At 50.4% G+C, this 22,844-nt stretch overlaps 2 protein-coding genes across 3 annotated transcripts in view; both read left to right on the forward strand.

Annotated features, from left to right (window-relative positions):
• The window catches only part of KPNA6 (karyopherin subunit alpha 6), a 51,715-nt gene extending 46,311 nt beyond the window's left edge, over window positions 1-5,404 (forward strand). The window contains exon 14 of the mRNA XM_060089383.1: window positions 76-5,404. Within this exon, the coding sequence (XP_059945366.1) occupies window positions 76-263 (188 nt within the window). The 3' untranslated portion in view covers window positions 264-5,404. The remainder of the gene's footprint in view (window positions 1-75) is intronic.
• A 2,458-nt stretch (window positions 5,405-7,862) lies between these two features.
• Window positions 7,863-21,403, forward strand: TXLNA (taxilin alpha). 2 transcript variants are annotated; one of them, XM_060089384.1, is made up of 11 exons: window positions 7,863-7,971; window positions 8,511-8,720; window positions 10,013-10,351; window positions 11,663-11,754; window positions 12,347-12,517; window positions 13,924-14,118; window positions 15,865-15,984; window positions 16,220-16,294; window positions 16,809-16,901; window positions 17,217-17,312; window positions 18,042-21,403. In XM_060089384.1, the coding sequence occupies exons 2-11, from the start codon at window positions 8,543-8,545 to the stop codon at window positions 18,366-18,368; spliced, it is 1,686 nt and encodes a 561-aa protein (XP_059945367.1). In that variant the 5' UTR covers window positions 7,863-7,971; window positions 8,511-8,542; the 3' UTR covers window positions 18,369-21,403. The 2 variants fall into 2 exon arrangements, with proteins under 2 accessions (XP_059945367.1, XP_059945368.1); XM_060089385.1 differs by lacking the exon at window positions 7,863-7,971 and adding an exon at window positions 8,205-8,273.
• The last annotated feature ends 1,441 nt before the right edge of the window (window positions 21,404-22,844 follow it).

Here is a 22,844-nt window from a genome sequence, read left to right on the forward strand (position 1 = left end):
AATAGATTGTTTCATGGACCCATAGAAAAGCACTCAAAGTTTACTCTTCTCCCTCCTTTCTTCTTGCCACCATAGGCTTGGATAAAATTGAGTTTCTCCAGAGCCATGAGAACCAGGAGATCTACCAGAAGGCCTTTGACCTCATTGAGCACTACTTTGGCGTAGAAGATGATGATAGCAGCCTGGCTCCCCAAGTGGATGAAACGCAACAGCAGTTTATCTTCCAGCAGCCTGAGGCCCCCATGGAGGGCTTCCAGCTATAATGTCTGCCTCCGGGGAGGGGAGGGGATGGGAAGCACCACCAACCAGCGGAAAAGCAGCCCTCTGGTGGGCGGGAAACCAGCCCCCCCACCATCAGCCACCACACACCTCTGCTGCCCTGGAAACTGTGCTCTTGACCTGCTCCGCCCCCTTCCCTGGAGGGAGCACCCTCTGGACAGACAGAACCATCTGAGGCTCACATTTGGGTTTTGTGACAAGAAGGGGACGTGTTGGGTTTTTCTTCCTTACACTAGATTTTGGCTGCACATATGTCTTTAACCCAGGAGCCCAGGGGTAGACAAAGGAGGACTGAGGTAATCAATTTTGCACCTTTTTTATTTTTATTTTTTTTCTTTAGTGGTGACTTCCTTCCGTTTTATCTTCCTTCATCCTTCCCAGTCCTCTGCCCTGATCTCTGTAACTCTTATCTTGGGTACTTGAGCAGATGGAATATTCCACACGTCAGGGGTGGGAGGGGAGGGGAGAAATCCAAAACAAAGTGTTCTTGCTCGGACAGAATATTAATCTTGTATGCTTGGATTGCATTATTTAATTTTTTTTTCTTTTGCACATTTTTCTTGTATTACGATTGCTCTTTCCCAGAGCCATGAGTTCCTGGTTTTAGGAATCCCAGCTGCCAGCATTGTCTGGGACTAGAGACTGAGGGGGAGGTCACCATGAGACAAAGGCCCCTCCCTCCCTTTAACCCCTTGCCCAGACCTCTTTAGTTTGGGAGATACCCTTCACTCTCCTGGGGCACGTACACCAGTGGGAGTGAGGGGAGAGGAACACAGGTCTTCAGACGGGGCTTCCCATGTGTCGCTACTGATCCCATGTTTCCTACCCACCTTGCAATGGTGCGACCCAACTTCATTTGTTTACTTGAAAATTCCCCTCAGAGTTGAGATGAACCTCTGAGGTAGCTGTATTTTCTCCTAAGCACGTGACAGAGGGCTGTGGTCCTTCCTTTCTCCTGAGGAGAAAGTCCTTGCTCTGGTGACCCATAAGTTGCAGAGGAGGTTGGAGTGAGAGTGTCATGTATTGGGATAGCCAGTGGATCCCTGCCTTTGGCCTTTCTTCTTCTTCCTCTTCCGTAGTTGGATCATGTATATTTTACTTCCAAAGGAGAGAATGTCAAAAAGTTCTGTATTTTTTTATATTCTATATATTACATAGGTCAACCTTAATTGGTCTCAAGAGGAAGAACTGTCTCTGTAATTTCTGTGAGTAGGATACTGTGAGGAAAACCAAAAAGAGATGTGGAAGCTCTTTTGCTCAGGAAGCCTGACCTTGATCCTTCTCTCTGCTTAGGTTCCGGGCCATCACCAGGGACCAACCCTTAGCTCTGGAACCTTTATATAGCAGGGCAGCCTGGTCTGATTGTCCTAGTACCTGAATGGAGGGAGCAAGGATGGCCCCGGGGCCCGGTGAAGTCTACCACTCTAGTCCTTACCACTGAGCATCCTGCTTACATCAGGAAACCCAGAAAGCAGTCTGCCTCCTCAGATTCAGTCTCAAACGCCCTTGTCCACATAAGTTATCACAGATGGCTGCCGTCTCCTATCTGAGAAATTTAGCAGCCTCAGGACTTTTTTTGAGAGTGATTGATGTCTTCCCTGATTGGGATCCTTGTACATGGTTTGGATTTTACCCTTCCTGTGACAAATATAATCCTAATGCCTTTTCTTTCCCCTTTGAGTAGAGCTACTGCAGTGCCTCAATGGCTTGCCTGTGTGCTTCAATGGATTACATGTGATAGTAAAGCCCAGGTGTTGGGGGTGGGGTGGAGGAAGTTGTTGGCTAAGTGTAGGCCAGTGGTGGAGCTGAAGGCACAATCTCTCTGTCCCTGCTTCCCCACAGAGGTCAGGCAGAGGTGCCCTGCTCCAAACTGTATTTTCCCTTCCCCAGAAACAATGCCATTCTTGCTCCCATTGCTACACAAACCCCCTCTGGCTCAGGTGAAATCCATGCCACTCTGCTTACAGATAAAACGTTCAGTTGTTTTTGGCCACTGGTCTTGAATTTGCCCTCTCTTGCCAGTGTTGAGATCCAACTCCAGAGGCATTTTCTGAGAAAGGTGGTTGGGGCTGGTGGCTATCACTGAAAAGTGACACCAGTGCTGTACCGCCTAAGTGAGTCAGATGCTGCTCTGCAGGTTGGCCATGATAACTACCAACCCCACTCTCCCAGGTAGGCAAGGCGCAGGACCCTCTTCACTTGGCCTGCCGACTCCATTACAAAACCATTTTCCTACAGTTCAGAAGAAAGCCACCCCCCACCCCTTGTCCTTGTCCAAAGGGCAGAGCATTTTATTTTAGTAAGATCTACTTTGTACATCTCTAGCAATAATTAAGTCCCTGACATTGGGGCCAAATTCTTATTGTGAGACATACACATCCTGCCTTCCCCAGCTGTTCCTCCCAAATCTACTTCTGCTTCAGATCTGGGCCATGCACCAAAGAGAAGACTCTATTGATCATGGGCTACTGCTCGAAGCCTGTTTTCTACAAGGACTCCAAAGGCTGAAGTCTCCCAGGGCACGAGGACAAATTTCTCTTCAGATAAACATGGCCTCTAGGAGCTTTCCTTTGTTAGTGTCTTCCTCAGACCGTGCTTTCCCATTGTATTCCTCTGACCCCCTTTTCAGTCAACAGGTGAAGTTCTTCCAGCCCACAGAGGCAGTAACATCATCTTTTGTGTCTCCTCCTCTCCTTTGGCCATCTTGGGAAGCAAAATATTTCTTTTTAGCCCAGGCTTGACAGCCACTCTTCGTGGGCAGTCCCCATCTGGACTCCAGACCCTGGCCTAGGTGAAGTCAGAGCTTTCTGACAGATTTCTGAATGGATGTTACAGGGATGGAGGGGCTCCCCAACCTGCTGTAGGGAGTAGCCTGAGAAGGCTTGTGTTTGGAATCTTAATACTTCGGCACATAGCTATGTCCATTTTAAGATTTCTGGTGGGTTGGAGATACTTAGGTGTGGATTAAGGGGACAAGGAGCCTTTTTCTTAGCTAAAGTGTTCAAATACTGTTTTGAACAGTGCCAGCTATTCTTTATTGCCAGCCCTTCTGGGCATCCCACCCCCATGTCATCTTCTCTAGTATTAACAGGCTCTCTGGTCTTAGAAGCCTGCCTTCAGTTCTGAGCTATCCCCGCTGACTTACTGGCCATGGTATTGACTGCAACCTTCTGTTAGAACCACATAGGTTCCACCCTCACCTGGCCAGCCTAGTTACTTGAGGCAGTGGGTACAAAAGACCCATGTAACAGGTGTTGATGACTTCAGCTTTCAGGGACCCTTTGTGTTCCTCCTTACCTAGAACCTTTAGATCTACTCCTGTTTTCTTTTCCCTGGAAGCCTCTTTCCAAGAGCCCTATTTAGAGCTGAACTGCACAGATTATAGCTGCTACCACACTTAAGGAAGAGCAAAAGAAGGCTCTCAGGCACTGACCTTCATTTTCTCTTAAGCCAAACCAGTTTAATATGAAAACTCTAGCAGAATGAACTAGATTTCAATTTTCTCATGTCTGCCTGCCCTCCCCCTACACTGTACAATTATCCATTTCCAGCAAAATAGAAGGGAAGGAGATGAACGCCTAGCAATACTTCCCTCCTCCTCCTCCCACATGCCCTTCTTTGAAGGCCTCAGCTTATTTGTTCAGGCCATGTCTCTTCTCCCCAAGACTCACTCAGCTTGGTATCCATCATCTTGAATATTCCTCAGTAGATTCATCTGTGGTCTTGGCTTCTGGATTCTCAATTGAAGGCAAGGAGCCAGATTCTCCAGGTCCTCGCAGGCACTACAGGGACCCATAGGGAGAAGAGGCTGGCTGGGGACCTCAGGATTGTGTGTGCCTGTCTGCCTCCCTGGCAGGCTGGGGAAGGGTGCAAGGCTCAGTGCACTGAACCATAGGAAAGCCTCACAACCAGTAGCAACATCTTCCAGGTAGGACTATCCTAGAAATAAGTGCACGTGAGACTGAGAAATTGCTCAGAGTAGGTTTTTTCCATAGCCGTTTTAGGATTGCACATTTTAGACCAATCTTGTCCAGTGTTTTTTCTGTCTTAACTTTTGTATTTTTTTTGTTAAGCCAACAAGCTGAGAATTTGGCCCTGCAGGGATCCATGTGGTAGGCAATAGCTGCTCTTTGGCCAAGGCCTTCATAAAGGATTCAGTCATCCCATTGGCTGTTCCCTAGACCCACCCCCAGATGAAGACCATGGTAAGGGAAGAATTTTGAGGTCAGTACAAACCAAGTAAGTCTGTTAATTAAAGCTGTTTTCCTCTGAGGGCATTTTGTATCAGGCCTGGGCTACATGCAGAATCAAACCTGGCTGTGAGAAGAGGCACCATTAAATGTGGGGCCCAGAACATCCCAGGAGAAAGGTTTGTGTAGTGTGTCATAAAGGTCTTCAGTGCATTTGGGTGCACCTCACTACTACTGGGCCAGCCTGACTGCTGATGTCCACATTAGCACATTGCTGAACCCCTCCGCTAAACTCTAGCCCTGCTCCCCTATGTAGGTCAGGTGTTCGGCCTCTGGGTTTGGGAAGAGAAAACTCTGCCATAGCGACAATCCTCAGGCCCTGGAGTTGGGTATTGGCTCTTTTAGCCAGATTTGTGGGACTTGCCTTTGAACCACTAAAGAAGCAAAGGGGGTATGAGGTCCCAGTTACCCAAGACAGACCAGATGTCCCTCAAAAACAGCTTGGGTTCCCAGCTATAGACCCTAGGAAGGTGAATCAAACCTTTTCCCTCACTAGTTTTTCTTTCCAAATTTATTTGCTTTTAAGAACTATAAACTCTGGCTATTGTTTTCCATGTTCTCAGGGCCCCTGGGTAGACAGACAAAGCTTGATGATTTCAGAGCAGATACAGGCCAAGAAACCATGGCATTGAGTGTGCTGAGTCCAGACAAATGATATTTATATACACATCCAAATTTGAAGAGAAAATGTATTTCTTTAGGTTTCAAACACTGTAATAGATATAAAGCAAAAATAAAAACCTGTTGCAAAGTTCTAAATCGTGTTCTTTGGAGTGATCCTAGACTGGATTTTTTGGAAGTCAATGAAGTGAGGGTGCTTACACTTTTGACCTAACAGTGGAATTAAGAATTGTTACAGCCTGCTTCTGCTATAAAGAATTTTTGAAATCAGCTTTATTGAAATATAATTGACGTACAGTAAATGGCACATATTTAAAATGAACAACTTGTTAAGTGTTGACATATTTTCATCCATGAAACCATTACCACAGTCAAGAGTGAACATGTCCATCACCTCTAGAAGTTTCCACATGCCCCCTGGGAATCCCTCCTTTCTGCCTAACCCCAGCAACCACTGGTGGAAGCTCTGTCTCTCACTGTGGTTTAATTTGCATTTTCTAGAGTTTCTGTAAGATTTTCACATTTCATCACCACTCCACAGCCCTTTGAGCCCAAAGTAGTTCAAAAACTCCTCACTTTGGTTTAGATCAGTTCCTAAAGCGGCGATTACAGACTAGCAGCCAAAAAGTTGATACAACCCAAAAGGAGGGTTTTGGCTGGCTGACGAGTACGTTTTAAGTTTTAATTCGTTGCCAACGTTAAAAGATGTGTCTGTATTTTAAAAATATCTGGCACTTCTGGGCCTGAGTTTCTGCATGAAAACAATCTGCAAGAGCTCTGTTACCGGTCTCCATCACCACCATTCCCAACCACCACTCCCAGAGGGCTCCCTAACTGACTCTGGCAGGCGCTAATATTGTGGCCATTTACTCTTACAACAAAGAAGAAAGTAACTTTTTAACCCATGTTTCTATCAAATTTTCTTATTCCTTGCCTGTCTGTTCTTCTCATTACCAGTTGGCCCCTGGAGACCACTGTTGACCCTTCCTGGTGCACCACTCCACCTCTCACCCCATGTGTACCTTGTTATATTATGTTATCTCTGCCTAGAACACCCTTTTCCTATGGAAATCCATCAAGGCCTGATTCATATGTTACCTCCTCTAGAGATTTCCCACATGCTTTTCTGGAAATAATGAGGGCCTTGGTTTTGAGAAACCTGAATTCCAATGCTTTCTGAGCTTGAGTTCCACCTTTATACTGTTATACCAATATTGCCTCTCAGTGTTACCTGATAGACACTGCCTAAGGGGTGAGAAGAAGCACTGCACTGAAGTCTCTTCAACTAGGGGAAATATTTAACATCTTAAGAGCCCTAAAACGATGCCCAATTTGCACAACAATTTAAAACATTCTCTGCCTTCTCAGCCCCCAGACTGTTGCTAGGCTTTAGGACTAGAGTATTTAGCCAACAGTTCTTGAATGTTCAGTGAGTTGTAAGTAAATAATTTCAACACCTCATCGCTAATGCTGAAATAGAACTCTGTCTAGACCCAGGGAGCTAGGACAGACTGCAGAGTACTGAAAAGGTTCTGAAGTGAACTTTGAGCTCAGTGGGCCTCAAAAGATTTTGTTTCACCAAGAAGGGAATTTTGGAAGGTAGAAAAGCACCTGCAAAAATCTGGGAAATCCTGGACATAGTAAAAGTAGAGATGTAACAAAAAAGGCAGAGGGATTGGGCAGGATTGGCTGGAAACAGAAGCCAAACAAACCATTTAGGCATTAAACTCCAGGCACATGGGTTGCTGGGTTTTATTCCATTATCTATAGACAAATAGATAAAGAATTGTGATCTTACATTTGGAGAAAAGCTTGGCTTTTTTTCCCCTTTAGCCCCAGTGCAATTGGGACTTTGTAGAGGGTGGGCCAGTCAGAAAAGGCTCAGGAATCTGCTAAGGCCAAAGTCCCCCTTGCAGGGGGCCCCCTCAGCACCCTCCAAAGAGGGGCTCAAGCTGGTAATGAAGATGGAAAAATAAATTACTTTCCCAAGTTATTTTGATTCATCCTCAAGGAAAGCCTACGGTGGTGGTGGTTTCTTCTGAGTAAGAGACAGGGTAGTCCAGTAGTTAAGATGGGTGCCAGACTTCCTACCTTTGAATCTGCTCTAATCAGTCGATAGCGATGTGACCTTGGACAAGTTACCTCACCTTTGTCTTACAGTCCACAGCTGTAAATTGGGAATAACAAATAGTACAGTATTTACGAGGAACCGGGAAAGCTACTGTTCAAAAAACTACTATTAAAACCTTCTATTTGCAAACGGAAATTGAAGCCCTGGGAGGGAAAAGAATACCATCACGTAGCAAATTAGTGATGAAGTTGAGACTGGAATACAGGTCTGATGCCCAGCCCAGTGTATTCTCTCCCTCGTCCTCAGGGTTCCTAGATAGTCATAGATGTTCACAGCAGGAGGGAAGGGGTGGTGGAGGCGTACCGGAAAAAGCAGCCAGGCGCAAGTCTCTGGGAGCTGAATCATAGCTCCTTCGAGACAGAAACGAGGCTGACGTGAGTATTTGTGCAGAATGACTGGCTCCTTTCGGACCTCCTGGCTCTGCGGCTCCGAGGACTAAAAAACCCTATTGCATCTTGGGAGTTGGGGTCAGCCCCGGTGCATGGAGGGAAGCGTAGTCCTTTCCCTCCCCTGCCTTCCCAACTCACCCGCCTCGGAGGCCGCCTTCGCTTCATCTTTCCCAGCAAGCCCCGCGCGGGCGCCGGCTTTTGATTGGCTGCGGCGCTAGCAGGAGGCTCTGCCGGCAGCAGTTATCCAGGGTTTCCGGTACGAGGGCAGAGCGGGCGAAGCCGTCAGGGTGTCGGCGGTGAGGTGAGTACTGCGTCGGCTAGGGGTACGAAGCGAGCAGAGGGTCTGTGGTCCCAGACGCTTCTGGCCGGTGCGAGGAATCGCGCGGATTCCGTGCTAGGGCTCGGGCCGGGGGGGCAGGGGCTGAGGCCTGTGCGCATGCGCGCGCGCCGCGCGCGCGGCTGGAGGGCGCGCGAGGCGTGGGTGGCTGCGCGCGGGTGGGGGGGGGAGCGGCACGTGGGGCATGGGGGGCGGGGAGGGACCGGCAATCCAGCGTCCCGCCACGTCAGTCCCGGGCCCTGAACCTATCCCGCGCGCGGCCTGTGGTGAGTGGGCCGTGTTGTGCCGGGAAGGGCTTCAGGAAAAAGGAGGCCTCTCCTCCCTCGCTCCTGGGCACACCAGGCGCCCGTGACGGACCAGAAACTGGGAGAACCGCTGGCTCCCTCCAGGGAAGACCGGCCGGTTTGTTTCAAGAAGCTTTGCGCGCCCGGTGTTGGGATTTCTGATCCAGGCTGTGAAGAATTTTAAAGTCTGGAAAATAGCAAGTGTGTTTGTTTCTATAGGATCTGCTCCTAACCTAACATTGCAAACCACAATGAAGAACCAAGACAAAAAGAATGGGGCTGCCAAGCAATCAGGCAACACTTCCAACCCAAAAAACACCCCGGGGCAACCGGAAGCTGGACCCGAGGGAGCCCAGGGGCGGCCCAGCCAGTCGGCTCCTGCGACAGAAGCTGAAGGCTCCACCATCCAGGCTCCAGGGAAGGCTGAGGGTGTGTGCCAGCTCTGCTTTTCCAGCGGGCAGGGGGAGGAGTTTGTGGTGCGCCGGTCCAGCTTCTGGAGTTAGAGGCCAAGGCCACTGTTTACCCAGCAGGGAGGAAATGTAGAATGAGAGGAGGACAGCGCTGAGTCTGTACAGTCCCCACCGGCTGCTGGGGAGTTGATAGAGGCTCCCACTCTAAGCACAGGGACAGAACTCTCTTGAGAGAAGGCTCTGACAGGAACACGTCAGGTTGGCAGTCAAATGAGACACCCAACCAGCAAATCCAGATTACAAACACGTCGTTCACCAGTGGGTAACTGCTGTTTATATTTGAGGCATTTCTGGGACTTTTTTTTCCCCCCATCAGAGAAGGAAAGATTTATTACTTGCAGCAAGAAGGAGAACACTTGCTTTCCCAAAGCAGTGTCTCCTCTGGAACTTTTTTTTTTTTTTGGCGGCGCCAGTGGTTTGCGGGATCCTAGTTCTCCAACCAGGGACTCATGCCTCCTGCAGTGGAAGCATGGAGTCCTAACCACTGGACCGCCAGAGAATTACCTGAAACTTTTTTTTTTTTTTTTTTTTTTTTTTGCGGTACACGGGCCCCTCACTGTTGCAACCTCTCCCGTTGCGGAGCACAGGCTCCGGACGCGCAGGCTCAGCGGCCATGGCTTACGGGCCCAGCTGCTCCGCGGCACGTGGGATCCTCCCAGACCGGGGCACGAACCCGTGTCCCCTGCATCGGCAGGCGGACTCTCAACCACTGCGCCACCAGGGAAGCCCCCCTGAAACTTTTTTTTTTTTTTTTGCGGAACGCGGGCCTCTCACTGTTGTGGTCTTTCCCGTTGCGGAGCACAGGCTCCGGACGCGAAGGCTCAGCGGCCATGGCTCACGGGCCCAGCCACTCTGCGGCATGTGGGATCTTCCCGGACCGGGGCACGAACCCGTGTCCCCTGCATCGGCAGGCGGACTCTCAACCACTGTGCCACCAGGGAAGACCCCTGAAACTTTTTTAATGGCAATATGTGACATTGGCGGGGAGGAGAAGGGGATGGACTGGACGTAGAGTTCCTGCTACATGATGCCACCCCTGTGTGTTGGGTGGTCTACTTACTTGATTTCTTTTATACTCACAACAAGCGTGGTTGGGCATTAGTGAGAAATAGTTACATCGTTTTACAGGGAAATAAACTGAGGCTTAGAGAAGTTAGGCAACCCAAACCAGTACATTTGGGCCTGAAAACTCCCAACCAGTGGCATAACCATCTTATTTCTCTCTCTTTCCCTCATCCTCTCCTGCTGAAGGAGCACAGGCCAAAACTGCTCAGTCTGGGGCCCTCCAGGATGTCTCTGAGGAGCTGAGCCGCCAGTTGGAAGACATCCTCAGTACATACTGTGTTGACAACAATCAGGGGGGCCCAGGCGAGGATGGGGCACAGGGTGAGCCTGCTGAACCCGAAGATGCAGAGAAGTCCCGGACCTACGCCTCGAGGAATGGGGAGCCCGAGCCAGAGACCCCAGTAGTCAATGGTGAGAAAGAGACTTCCAAGGGGGAGCCGGGCACAGACGAGAGCCGGGCAAGTGACGAGGTCGTAGACCGAGACCACCGAAGGCCACAGGAGAAGAAGAAAGCCAAGGGTCTGGGTGAGCAGAGGGCAGCTACTTGTGAGGCTGGTGAGGGGAGGGAGTTTGGACCTGACATCCTGGGCTAGCCTGCTCTGCCAGGATTCAGAGGAAACCCTACTTCCAGAACTGTCAAACTACGTCGTTTAATCAAAGCCGGGACAGTGGTGCCATAGATAAAGGTGTACAGGTTGTTCACTGCACAAGGGCTTCTGGCCTTGGGAGCAGGCAGGAACCGAAGTTCAACCTGCTCTCTTTGAGAGATGGAAAGCAGGAGTCCTGAGTAGGCAGTCCTGTGCCGGCCAGCACCATTTCTAATTTGCTGTGTGACCTTGGGCAAGACCTTTCTCCTCTCTGGTCCTTAGTTTTCACTCTTCTGCACAGTAAGAGAACTGGACTAGACCAGGGTTGAAAATTCAGATAAGCCAAGCTAGCCAGAGGGCCCCATGAGACCAAGAGAATGCCTCCTTTATCCAAAAGCTTGACTGCCACCTGGTCCCAGTGAGTTGATAGCATGTAAAAACTGTAGCTGGCTTTTTTTTTTTTTTTTTTAAGCCAGAAATCTAGAGTTACTATGTGAAATCTCTAGATTTTAATAATTAGCAACTAATACGGTAGGAGCCAAACAGAACCTATCTGTGGGTTGGATTTGGCCTGTGTGCCCAGGATTTGCATTCTCTGCATTGATCTCTCAGAGCCTCCCGGGGTTGATACTTCAGGAGCCTGGCACAGTGCTATGTACGGTGGCCCTCTCTTTGACTCAGGCACAGGCATGGGGGAGTCACTTGGGTGGGGATGGAGGGTTAGTGTGTGTCAGAGAATCAGAGGTGGTATTACACTGACGTCTTAGTCGCTACTCCCCCACCCCCTACCTGTTGTCCTAATTTAAAGGGTTTTTTTTAGTTATTTTAATCTTAGGATCAAATATTGAAAGGTATATTTATTAATTGGGGAGGATAGTCATTTTAAAGTGCACTCTTGGCTGCCTCTGTTGACTGGAGTGCAGTGTTCTTAAGGAGACCTGTTCCTTTTGCATCCTTCCTCTTTCAGAAGGGCCTTCCTTGCATTGAAACAGCACTGACTTCGCAGGTGGGACACCTTTCTTTCACCTGTAGGTAGAGTAGGCAGTTTTCTTTCTCCCACTTGTGGTGCTCACCACGGGGATTTGACAGAGACTCAGTCATTCATTTAATTAGTATTTATTGAGCATGTCCTCTGTGATGGGTGCTGGAGAATAGGGGAGGGCTACCTCAAGGCAGAAAGAGTGGGCCCAGACCTGAAGGGGGGCCCCCAGAGAAGGGGGTACATGCCTTTGCTCCCTGTGCTTTGCAGGAAAGGAGATCACGTTACTGATGCAGACGTTGAACACGCTGAGTACCCCAGAGGAGAAGCTCGCAGCTCTGTGCAAGAAGTATGCTGAGCTGGTCAGTTCTCCCCCTTCTCCTCGTACCCTCCCTGCCCTGGGAGGTCAGCACATTTTTAATTGCTCTGAGTCGCATTGTATTTCTCATGTACAGTGCTGAATAGGCTCATGGGAGGGGACCTGAGCTGGGAGAGGACAGGGTCCAGGGAAGAGGTGAGGGTCTGTGAAGCCAGGGAGCCAGAAGGGTTATCTGTCGATAATGAAAAGGCCACCTTGACTCTAGGAATCATGTTGAGGAGAGAAATGGTGAACCAGGGTCTGTTGCTGAGTATAAGGAAGGGGGTAGCAGGTGGGCTCATCTGAGGGCATGGGTGTCCCGAGAGTTGGGGGGATGTCATGGTCTGAGAGTCTTGCGAGCTTTGAGTCTGCAGTCAAAGCTCAGAGAGAAACTGGCATCTGCTGGCTGTGCACCTCTGTTTGTCCTTAGCGTCCATTTCTGTATCCTTGAGCTGGGGCCCTTGGGGTTATTGGGGGCAGTGTGTGAAGCACCCTCATAGTGTCCGGCCTGAGCTGTGGTGGCTAGAGTCGGGTCAGCTCAGGAGACCCCGGGTCCCCACGGGGCTCTTACCTGCCGTCCCCATCCCCATCCCCAGCTGGAGGAGCACCGGAACTCCCAGAAGCAGATGAAGCTCCTGCAGAAGAAGCAGAGCCAGCTGGTGCAGGAGAAGGACCACCTGCGTGGCGAGCACAGCAAGGCTGTCCTGGCCCGCAGCAAGCTCGAGAGCCTGTGCCGAGAGCTGCAGCGCCACAACCGCTCCCTCAAGGTGGGCCAGCCGCTTTCCCTGATCTCACTTGTCTTTGGTGGCTTTCCCCCTAAAAGCAGCACAGGCTTTCGGCATAGAAAGAGATTTCCCCAATGATGCCGTACTTTAGAGAGCTACTTGTAACCACTTGACAGGCACTTGTATTAGATGAGATAAAGGCTAAGGTGCTGAAGGAACCTGGATGCAGGGCTTCAGGTTTCTCCATCCCATAGCAGTCCCAGGTGAGCAGCTGGAGGGTGGAGGGCCATCACTCAGGAGTGCCGGGACCTTTCTCCAACCTCTGCTTCTCCTAGGGTGGGGTCAGTCTGGTTAAGGCCTGGTCATTACTGTGATCTCCAGATAGCTTTTGTATACATATCCTTTATATTTCTTTAAAAATTTGCATCAGTAAATATAAGATATTTTGCAACTTGTTTTGCTCAATTGTATTTTATTTTTTAAAACATTATAAATTTAATATAAATGTGATGTAAGAGATACAAAGGTGACAAAAGTCTAACAGATCAAAGGTAATTGTTGCCCACCCTCCTTGACCCTGGTCCCGGTCCTAGCAGAAACTAATGGGAAGTAAACCTACTTATATGTAAGTCTAAGTGTAGCCTTCTGACTTTCCTGTCTACATATAAAAACTTACATAAAGTTGTTTTAATGAAATTATTATACATGTATTGTTTCATAGCCTATTCTATTTTCTCACTTTACACAATGCTTTATCTTTCCCTATCAGTTTATATAAGCCTATCTCATTCTTTTTAACAGCGTCATCGTATGGATATACTGCATCTGATCAGTACCCTAGTTAATGTGTTTTGTGTTGTTTCCAATTTTTCACTGTTACATGTGTAGAGCTACAGTGAAAATTCTTATTATATATATCCCTGGCTAATTACATGGAATTTATCCATAGGATAAATCTCAGAAGTGAAATGTCTGGGTCGAAGAATATGCAAATTTTAATAGATTTTGCCAGATCGCCTTCCCACCAACAGTGTCTGAGTGCCTAATTCTGCACAACCCTGCCAACCCTGGGAATTACTGAATTTTAACTACTTGGTCAGGGGAGGGGGTGTGGGTCAGAGATAGAAGCACATTAAACTGAGACAAATAGGTCTTCCAAATCCTATTTTGAGGCCTGGAAGAGTAAGCCTCAGGAAATCCAGATTTCTTTAGAAAGGCACTTACATGTATGCCTGCATTTTTCTAGGGAGTCTCTGGCTCGATGTCACCTGATATACAGAGGGGTCCATTAGGAGCCCCCATTGCATGACATCTTGGATCCTGGCTACTCCTCACTTGGAGAGCAGGGAGGGCTACTGGGAGAGAACATCCCTGAACTGGTGGGGGAGCCCTGTGAGTCTGGCCAGGGGACAGTGGATGATGGAGCTGGGGCTGACTTCTCTGCCCAGGAAGAAGGCGTGCAGCGGGCCCGGGAGGAGGAGGAGAAACGCAAGGAGGTGACCTCGCACTTCCAGGTGACACTGAATGACATCCAGCTGCAGATGGAACAGCACAATGAGCGCAATTCCAAGCTGCGCCAGGAGAATGTGGAGCTGGCTGAGAGGCTTAAGAAGCTGATTGAGCAGTACGAGCTACGGGAGGAGGTGAGGGGTCGCCAGGGGACTGTGGGTTCTGGGTGGATGCCAGTGCCAGGCAGCGCTTTCTAGGCTTCATCCCTTCACCCATTCTCCCTCCTTTCCTCGGGAGGGGAGTGATGTTGTACATCCTTATGTAGATGAGGGCTCAGGTGTTGAGAAGAGACTCTCCTGTGGCCACACAATCGTGGGTCCATAGCGCCTCATCCTAAATGGTAGGGCCAAGTGTCTTTTGAAATTAGAACTGTCCACGTTTTAGACTAGAGTTATGTTCATGGACTGGGTATTCCATAGCACCCCCAGCAGGGCCTTGTGGCAGCACCCCCAAGTCAGACACGTTAATGCTTATGCAGTTAAACTTCGGAGTATTCTCGCCTAGGTTTATAATTAACCTTACAGTGCTTATTAGCCTTACAAGTTTATCTGCTTGCTTAGGGCAATTTCAGTTTTCGAAGTATTTTAGAATTTGAGGAGCTGGAACTGTGTTCAGTGATCGACTCTAGGGGCTGTGTCCTCTGATTACTTGCTGCTCTGCTGCCCCTGCCACTTGAAAGGGCAGGACATCACTCCCTTGGCTGGTGTTGGTTGCTGCCCCAGGCACTCAGATCCCTCTCTTGGGTCCCCACACGCCAGTCACTTGGTGTTCTGGGCTTCTGTTTCTTTGTTGTGAACAGGGAGATTGGCAACTACCTTACAGGGCTGGACCAGGCCCCTTCCTAGACCCTGGGGTGTGGTGGTGGGTGTGATGGGCAAGACCCTGCCCTCTTGGGCTCACAGTCCAGTGTAGTGATCATGTGTGCAGGGCCTGGAGGGGCCCTCCGTGACCCACCTCTTTTCCTGTGCTTCATCCTCTGGGATGAAGGCTGGTTTGAGAGGAGTTGGTTTGGTTCTTGTCCCCCAGCACTGAGAGACATGGAGGCTTCCTGAGCCACCAGAGTGAGGCACCTACTCCAAGAAGCTGAGGCCCCTCTTCCTCTTCCCTCTCCTTTCCCCCTGGTTCTCCCTGTGGGAGTGGAGGTGCACCCCGTCCCCAGTCAGATTCAGGCACTCCCATCCTGCCCCAACCGTAGATCACAGGTGACTGACATTCATCGTGTCTCAAACTAGACGTGTCTCGAAGCCACCTTCTTTTCCCCCATCCAAAAAATACATCCCATTCTCCACCTCCCTGTTTTCAGTTTCCTTGACCTTTGAAGTAGCACTCACGTTCATCACCTTCTCTCCGTCACTGTTTTCTCACCTGGTCCCAGTTCCCAGGGCTCCTCCAGCAGTCAGGAAAGCCATTCCTTGGGATCCACACATCTGATCTTCACCTACAGATACAGCAGATCTCTACCATCTGAGCTAAGCTGTTACGTTGGTCGAGAAGTCATGTTTGCCCTTTCTTCTCATTTACAAGGGAGTTGGGCTCCAGAAGTAAGGGTTCTCAGTCCAGTGGAGTATGTAACCTTTCTTAAGGCTAGAGATTAGAGTGTATTTATTACTTGGCTTCCTGGGAGCTGATCTCATCCTTAAACCCGTGTGCTCACTCTAGAGTGACTCAATGGGAAAGACGCAAGGTGAGGTTGGGCAGTAGACCTTCCAGGGACTTGGGGCCCACATCCTATGGGACACGTGGGAGTCCAGCATGTCAGACTGAGGTGGCAGGCTGGCAGTGCCCTGGTCTCTGCACATGGGGCATCCCTGCAGCCACTGGGCCTCCCTGAGAAAGGGAGCTCCTGACAGATGGACCCCTCCCATGATGCTTTCCTGCAGCACATTGACAAAGTCTTCAAACACAAGGACCTACAGCAGCAGCTGGTGGACGCCAAGCTCCAGCAGGCCCAGGAGATGCTGAAGGAGGCAGAGGAGAGGCACCAGCGGGAGAAGGATTTTGTGAGGCTCAGGCCCCAGGGGTGGGGGTCTGGGAGGAGGCAGGTTGGGTTCTGGCTCAGCTTATAGTCAAGTTTGTACGGGAGAGGTTGCTGTCTGGTCAGACTAGGGCACTGCTTCCTCAGACACCAGTCTGAGAGCAGGAAGCCTTGATGGGTTATGGTCCGTGTGGCGAAGAAAATCCAGACGTAGCCTCTGGGGGCTTCTGATGGGATCTGGGGTCCTGTCTCGGAAATAGCTCCTCAAAGAGGCTGTGGAGTCCCAGAGGATGTGCGAGCTGATGAAGCAGCAGGAGACCCACCTGAAACAGCAGGTGAGACTGTGTAGCCTCCCCCTGTGCCTTCGTGGTCCCCACGCTGAGCCCCATCCTGTGGTGAGGGAAATAGAACCCTCATTCTAGGACCACCTTGACTCCTGTGTGACCTTCCTAAGACTTTGTTCTCCCCGGACCCTCCCAGCACCTGTGTGGTGGTGACCAGGTGGCTAGGTGAGCTTGAAGTACCCCGCTCCTAGTCAGAATTGTTGTGCTGCTTTTGAGGAGGTGGGGACGGAATGGGTGATTTCAATTACATTAGTTAGACTTCATTCTGGAAGAAAAGTTTGAAAACAAACGTAAAAGAAAATACAAGTCACCCCCAGATCTTACTTTTTAGGCTTAACATTTTAGATTATATCCTTCCAAATATATGGTTTTTGTTTTGTTTGAAAGAAAACTGGTATCTCAAGAGAGTTGTTGGGTCAAAGGGCCAAGGGTGAGTCTGAGTGGGTTGACCAGAAGTGCCCTCCAGAGAAACCCAGTCTTACTTGTGGGCTTCTTTCTCACCCAGCTTGCCCTATACACAGAGAAGTTTGAAGAGTTCCAGAACACTCTTTCCAAAAGCAGTGAGGTGTTCACCACATTCAAACAGGAGATGGAAAAGGTAACAGTGGTCCAGACTAAGTGTGGCTGCAGGGGCATAAGCAGCTTCATTCAGAGTTGAACACTGGGCCTGCCTTCAGGAAACCCCCTCCCTGGAGTGCTTCACAGGGAGCTGTTTACAGTAATAGTGTGATTGAGACCATAAGTAGGGTCTGAGTGGGCTGTATTCAACTGGAGACACCCTGGGGTGGCACAGAATGCACTGACTGCGCCCAGTAACACCTTGCCCCCTTGGGATCGTTCCCCACTTTGGAGACACAGATGCACAGACAGCCTGGCCGCCTGACCATTTCCTTTTATGTGTCACATAACCCAGATGACTAAGAAGATCAAGAAGCTGGAAAAAGAAACCACCATGTACCGGTCCCGGTGGGAGAGCAGCAACAAGGCCTTGCTTGAGATGGCCGAGGAGGTGGGCTGAGTGTGACCTGCATCTGGCCTGGGGGTGTGTGGCTGTTGAGTACTGGGCCCTTTCCTGTACATTGTACCGAGAAGTGATGCAGCTGCCATGAGGTAGAGCTGGGATTCACGTACATGTCCATCCAAGTCCAAAGGTACTGTCGGCTGTCTCCCCAAAGGAAGTGGTGAGCTTAGTGATAGGTCTGTAGGGGAAGCAAAGAGAACAGATGGAAGAAAAGAGGAAAGGAGCAGAAAAAACAAGGGGTGCCAGTGATGCGCATAGCTTGCATGCAGATGCAGAACCGCCCAGATAATTTGATTTTGTGGCTTGAGATGTAGGAGGAGAAAATAACTAATTGACGGAGAGGCTGCTGTGTGCCAGACCCTGCTGAGTGTTTAGGTGTGCCAGTTCATTGAGCTCTCTTGAGATCTGTGAGGGTGACATCAGTAGTCCAGTTTGACAGATAAGGCAGTAGGCTCAAAAACCAAGTACTTTGCTAAGGCCATCTGGTGGATAAACAGAGGAATCCGTTATCTCCAAGCCATGCCCCTTCTCTACACCACACTGCCCCCAACCGACAGCCAAGTCTCAGCATAAACCAGGGCTGTTTACTTGAAAGCGGCCAGCTTTTTTACTCTGGTCGGTGCCCAGCGTTGTTAAAGTGTGAATGTTTTCTACCAAGTGGCAGTGTTGGGTGGGGCGTTGATGACATGGAACTGAAGGCCCTATGTCTCTCCCTAGAAAACACTCCGGGACAAAGAGCTGGAGGGCCTGCAGGTGAAAATACAGCGGCTGGAGAAGCTGTGTCGGGCACTGCAGTCAGAGCGCAATGACCTGAACAAGAGGGTGCAGGACCTAAGTGCTGGAGGCCAGGCTCCCCTCACTGACAGCGGCCCTGAGCGAAGGCCAGAGGCTGCCAATACCTCCAAGGAACAGGGTGGCGAGGGGCCCAGGGTCCAAGCACCTAGCTCCCCAAGGGTCACAGAAGCTCCTTGCTGCCCCGGAGCACCGAGCATGGAAGCATCAGGCCAAACTGGGCCCCAGGAACCCGCCTCCATCACTGCCTAGGGAGCTGGGAAGGGAGCGAGCAGCCCAGCCAGGCCTGGCCCATGTGAGGCTCCCGCCGCTGAGGCCCAGGGTGCTGTGACCTGGCTGCCATCTGACTCTTTGCAGTTTTGGATTTTGTGGGTCAGTTTTAAGTACATATGGCATATGTGCAAGGCCTCATACATTTATATCTGTAAGTGTAAAACGGGCTTGCATCGGAGGTGGGGGTGTGTACAGATGAAGTCAGTGGCTCTTCTGTGAGCTGAAGAGTCTTAAAGCGGAGTTGTCGTCTGTGGCTGCCGTCACAGTAAGCTGGCAGGAGGAGTGATGTGAGCGTTTCCCTGCCCAATTTGAGGCTCAGCCCCTCCCTCCCTGCTACCTTCAGGGCTCATGACAGGTGACACACCCAGGCCATGACTGTGTTCTCCTGTTGGCAGGACTTGGGCAGCTCTGGCCCTCCTAGCTCTCCTGGAAGCTCCTTTGCTTCTCTTAACCCGGAAAAGGGGTCGCCAGGCAGAGCATTGACGAGGCACTCAGAGCCAGCCATCAGGCTGCTTCCCTGCCTAGGACAAGGGACCTGGAGCATGTTCTGTGCGGGATGACGTGCTGGTAGGGAGCCCCTCAGCTTACCCTGTGCTCCGGTAGTGCCAGGACCAGGCCAGTGATGCTTCGCAGTAGCCTTATCATTCACAGGTGCCTCTCTAGCCTGCACAAATGATTGACGAGATCACCAAAAGGATTCCTTCTGAAGGTTTTTGGGTTTTGTTCTGTTTGCATTGTTTTTGTTCGGTTTTGCACATGACCGTGTTTGTTTTGAGGATCTTCTGAGGAAGAAGGGGTGCTATGGTGGTGGTGCCTGGGTTCCTGGCCTCCAGTGCCCCACCCCCTCACCACCCCACCTGGCACCTCTGCCGTGTTGGTGCTCAGGTTTCCGGCTTGATGAATTCAGATTGTTTATAGTGAGAGAAAGGAAAGGGCTTCTGATGGCTTTGTCACAAGCTTACAATCCTGGGAGGCCACTGCTGATGCCACCACCACTGTCTCCATGCAGCAGTTGCTGGGCCCCAGGTCCACCTGTCCCTTTGGCTTCATGAGTCTGTTTCTGCTTCCTGCACCCACACCACCAATGTGCATTCTTTTGAGGTTTGCCATGATTTTGTTGCCCAAGTAGTAAGAGCTGTGATGTGTCCCCCTTGACATCCCACTTCTTCCTGTGTGGGAGCCCCCAGCTCTTGTCCGACAGCTAATGGATAAGAATGAGACTCAGCCATTGAGTGAGCCCCAGAACTTCACAGAATGGCTGCAGATAGTTGTGTCTGTTTTCCTCTCTACCCCCTCTCCCACCCCTCATACATGCTACTCTATACTCTGAAAGTCCTGCTGGTGGCAAACTTGCCAATGTATTAGTCAATCTTTGTACAGAACAATGTTCTGGAACAGCAGAATGAGTCTTGGGTCAGGAAGCAGGGCTACGCTGCATTTGGAGTCCTATAACCCCGTCTCCAGCTGGGCCTCAGCTTCAGTGTAGCTGAGGGAGCCACAGACCAAGATGGATCGGAGGGTTGAGTTTTTGCTTCTTGCTGTATTTTCTTGAAGTTAATTCATTATCTTATAAGTCCCTTCATCTTCCACAAATAGCCCGCTCTTTTCAGCCCTTAACTTAAATCCCTCAGATAATTAGGTTCATGAAGAGTGTTAAGTACTCCTGAATTGTGTTAGGACTTAGACCAGAGATGGCAAATGAATGGCACAGCATTTCCCCTCTTCCCCCCATGGTAGGTACCACTAATCTGCTTTGGAGTATTTCCTGCTAAATCCCTGGTATATCCTCATTTCTCAAGATTCCCCCCAGCAACCAGTATGAGGTTGAGACCTATTTGCCATCCCTGGCTGAGATACTACTCTGCTGAGGAACATAAGAGCTGCCAACCCCATACGGGGTTTGCTGAGCTAAGGAAGTACAGAGAAGAGACAAGTTTCTGCCTGCCCCCTTCAAAATGAGCAGGAAGGCCTGCAGTGACCCGCATGATTGCCTGCCCCACTTCAGCTACCTCTTAAAGCCCATAGTGTTGGTGGGGAGGGGACTGTTGGAGCCCAGTGTGGTGTGGGAAATTATAGCCCTCAGAAACCAAGTCTAGCTGCTGAGGATCTACAGTGAGCAAGGCGGCCCCAGCTGTGCAGGGTAGGACCTCTGCTCTCACCTCCAGCGCCTGTCTCTAGGCATCCAGGCTAGGCTATAATCGGGGATCCCATTTTTCTGTTCGTTGACCAAATCTTAACCGATCACTACAGCTGCTCTGCTTGCTCTGCTTTCCAAAGTCAGCCCAGGTTTCTGGGTGCTGCCCACACTGGCCAGGGTCCTGGGCCAGATGAAGAGGTGGCCTATCCATGAGTGAAGACCAGTTCCTTCCTCCCTGGGGCAGGTCTCATGCCCATGACCTCAGTTTTAGGACCAAGAGCTGTGTTGGTTTCTTAGATTGCTAGCTTTTCCTCCAGGGGACCACAGCAGATGAGGCTCTGCTGACAGCAGCTTGTGCTCAGGGTCTTGTCCGGCCGAGAGCTTCATGTGCACCAGATTCTGAGAGGTGTCAGCAGCACTTTTTAAAAAAATTGTTTTCCGTGAGGTTTTTGGACCATGGGCTGCGCTCAGGCACTTTCTATAAGAGAATGTTATGTCTGTAAAAATGGTTTTTTCCCCTCCTCCACCCCCACCCTGGTGGCCCTTCAGAGGGTTGACCAAAAGGCCAGTGGAGCTGCCCTGGTGTCTGTGGGGGAGGGCCGAGGCCGGCTGAGTTGGTTCTCCAGCTGCTGCTCCAGCCCTCCCACCTTGCACAGCACAGAGGAAGTCATCCTAGGGGACATGCAGGCACCCGCCTGGGGGAAGGGTGCTGCCTTCTGTCCCTGTAACTGCTTCCCTTATGGCCCAGCCTGGCTGTCCAGATTTGTTTGAAGCTGTGCTGACAGCTTTTTTTGTCTCTGTTTGGTATTCACAACAGCCAGGGACTTGATTTTGATGTATTTTAAAACCACATTAAATAAAGAGTCTGTTGCCTTAACTTTTCTCTCTCTTGACCTTCCTGGTCATTTGCTGCTTTTGGATCCATCCAGCCACACTGATGTGTCCACATCTGCTACGAAGTCTCTGGCTCTGCCTTCCAGCAGTCACCGCAGGCTCAAGACACTAGCAAATCCACTTCAGCTGCCTGAGTGGAGCCCTTGGCAAAGTTGGTGTGATGCTCATCATATGTATATATGATTTTTCTCAATCAAAAGTTGTCCCTGTCAAAAAAAAATTGTCCTTGTTCCCTGAGGGTTTACAGGCTAGTGACGGGGAAAGGTGCTTTTAGATGGGGAAAGGTGCTTTTAGATACAGAAAGGTTGGTTGTGCTATGGGAGCATGGGAGAGGTCCTGTTCCCTTCAGCAAGGGGATAGAATTGGATCCTGGAAGGACCTTAGGACCCAAAGGGCAAGTGGAAGTTTGACGTTTAGTGAGGAAGTGGTTGACAATGCAGGTGCACAGGAGGGTGGTGGGAGATGAGGCAGGGGCCAAATCACGAGCCTGTGTGCCAGGTTAAGGAATTCGGGCTAGATCCAGGAGACACGGGCAACCGCCTAAGTTGTTTAAATAGGAAATCGGTCGAGTCCATGAGGAGGGCACAAAGCAAGGAGACCAGAGAGTTGGGCATAGGCCAATGGGGGCCCAAATTAAGATGAGGGGACACTGTCATCACCGCCACTGGGGGCTGTCTGCCATGCATAGCATCCTTTTGGCACTGGCCCACCCAAGGGAATACACAGGAACCTCCAGGTTCCCTTGATTCCTTTCCTTGTCATTCCATGACAAGGCCCAAACTGCACGTAGTCCTTAAGAATGGGCTGTTTCTAACTCCTGTTCACCCACCCCAAGGCTAGGTGTAAAAGTTGAGACTCCTATAAGAGAGACATCCTACTGGTGGCCTCACCCAGCACCCTGTACTCTGCCCTCCCTGGGTTGATCTGGCACAAAGGATTATACATGAATGCCCCCCAAATGGCAGAGACAAACTGCCTTTCCCTCCAGGCCTCCACAGGCAGATATGTCCACGCTGGCTGTGACAATCCCCACGAAACCTCTGCCCCTTCAGGCCAGGACCCTCATGGGTTGATACGTTTCTGTGCCAGCCACGTGGGTTGGTTCCAGTTAACTATCCTTTGGAGGGGGTCCGGGGAGACTGCCACAATTCTTGGAGCTCCAGATTAAAGCAGCTCTGAGAATAACTTCACCCTAGAGGTGCTCCTGGACTCTCTGCCACTTTTCTGGAGGAGCATTTGTGCCCCTCTCTAGCGGCCCTGGTAGGGGAGGAGAGGGACTTCCAGCTGTCCCCTCTGCCTACCTATGCAGACCCCTCCCTCAGACCCCTGGTTGTGGAAGTCCCAAAGTAATGTCTCCCCTTCTGGAGCAGTCTAGGTGTTGGAAGCATCTGGGAAAGAGCCCTGTTGAGGTGCCTTTGGAAAGA

The sequence above is a fragment of the Mesoplodon densirostris genome, chromosome 2 (assembly GCF_025265405.1).
Source record: "Mesoplodon densirostris isolate mMesDen1 chromosome 2, mMesDen1 primary haplotype, whole genome shotgun sequence".
NCBI classification, from domain to species: domain Eukaryota; kingdom Metazoa; phylum Chordata; class Mammalia; order Artiodactyla; family Ziphiidae; genus Mesoplodon; species Mesoplodon densirostris.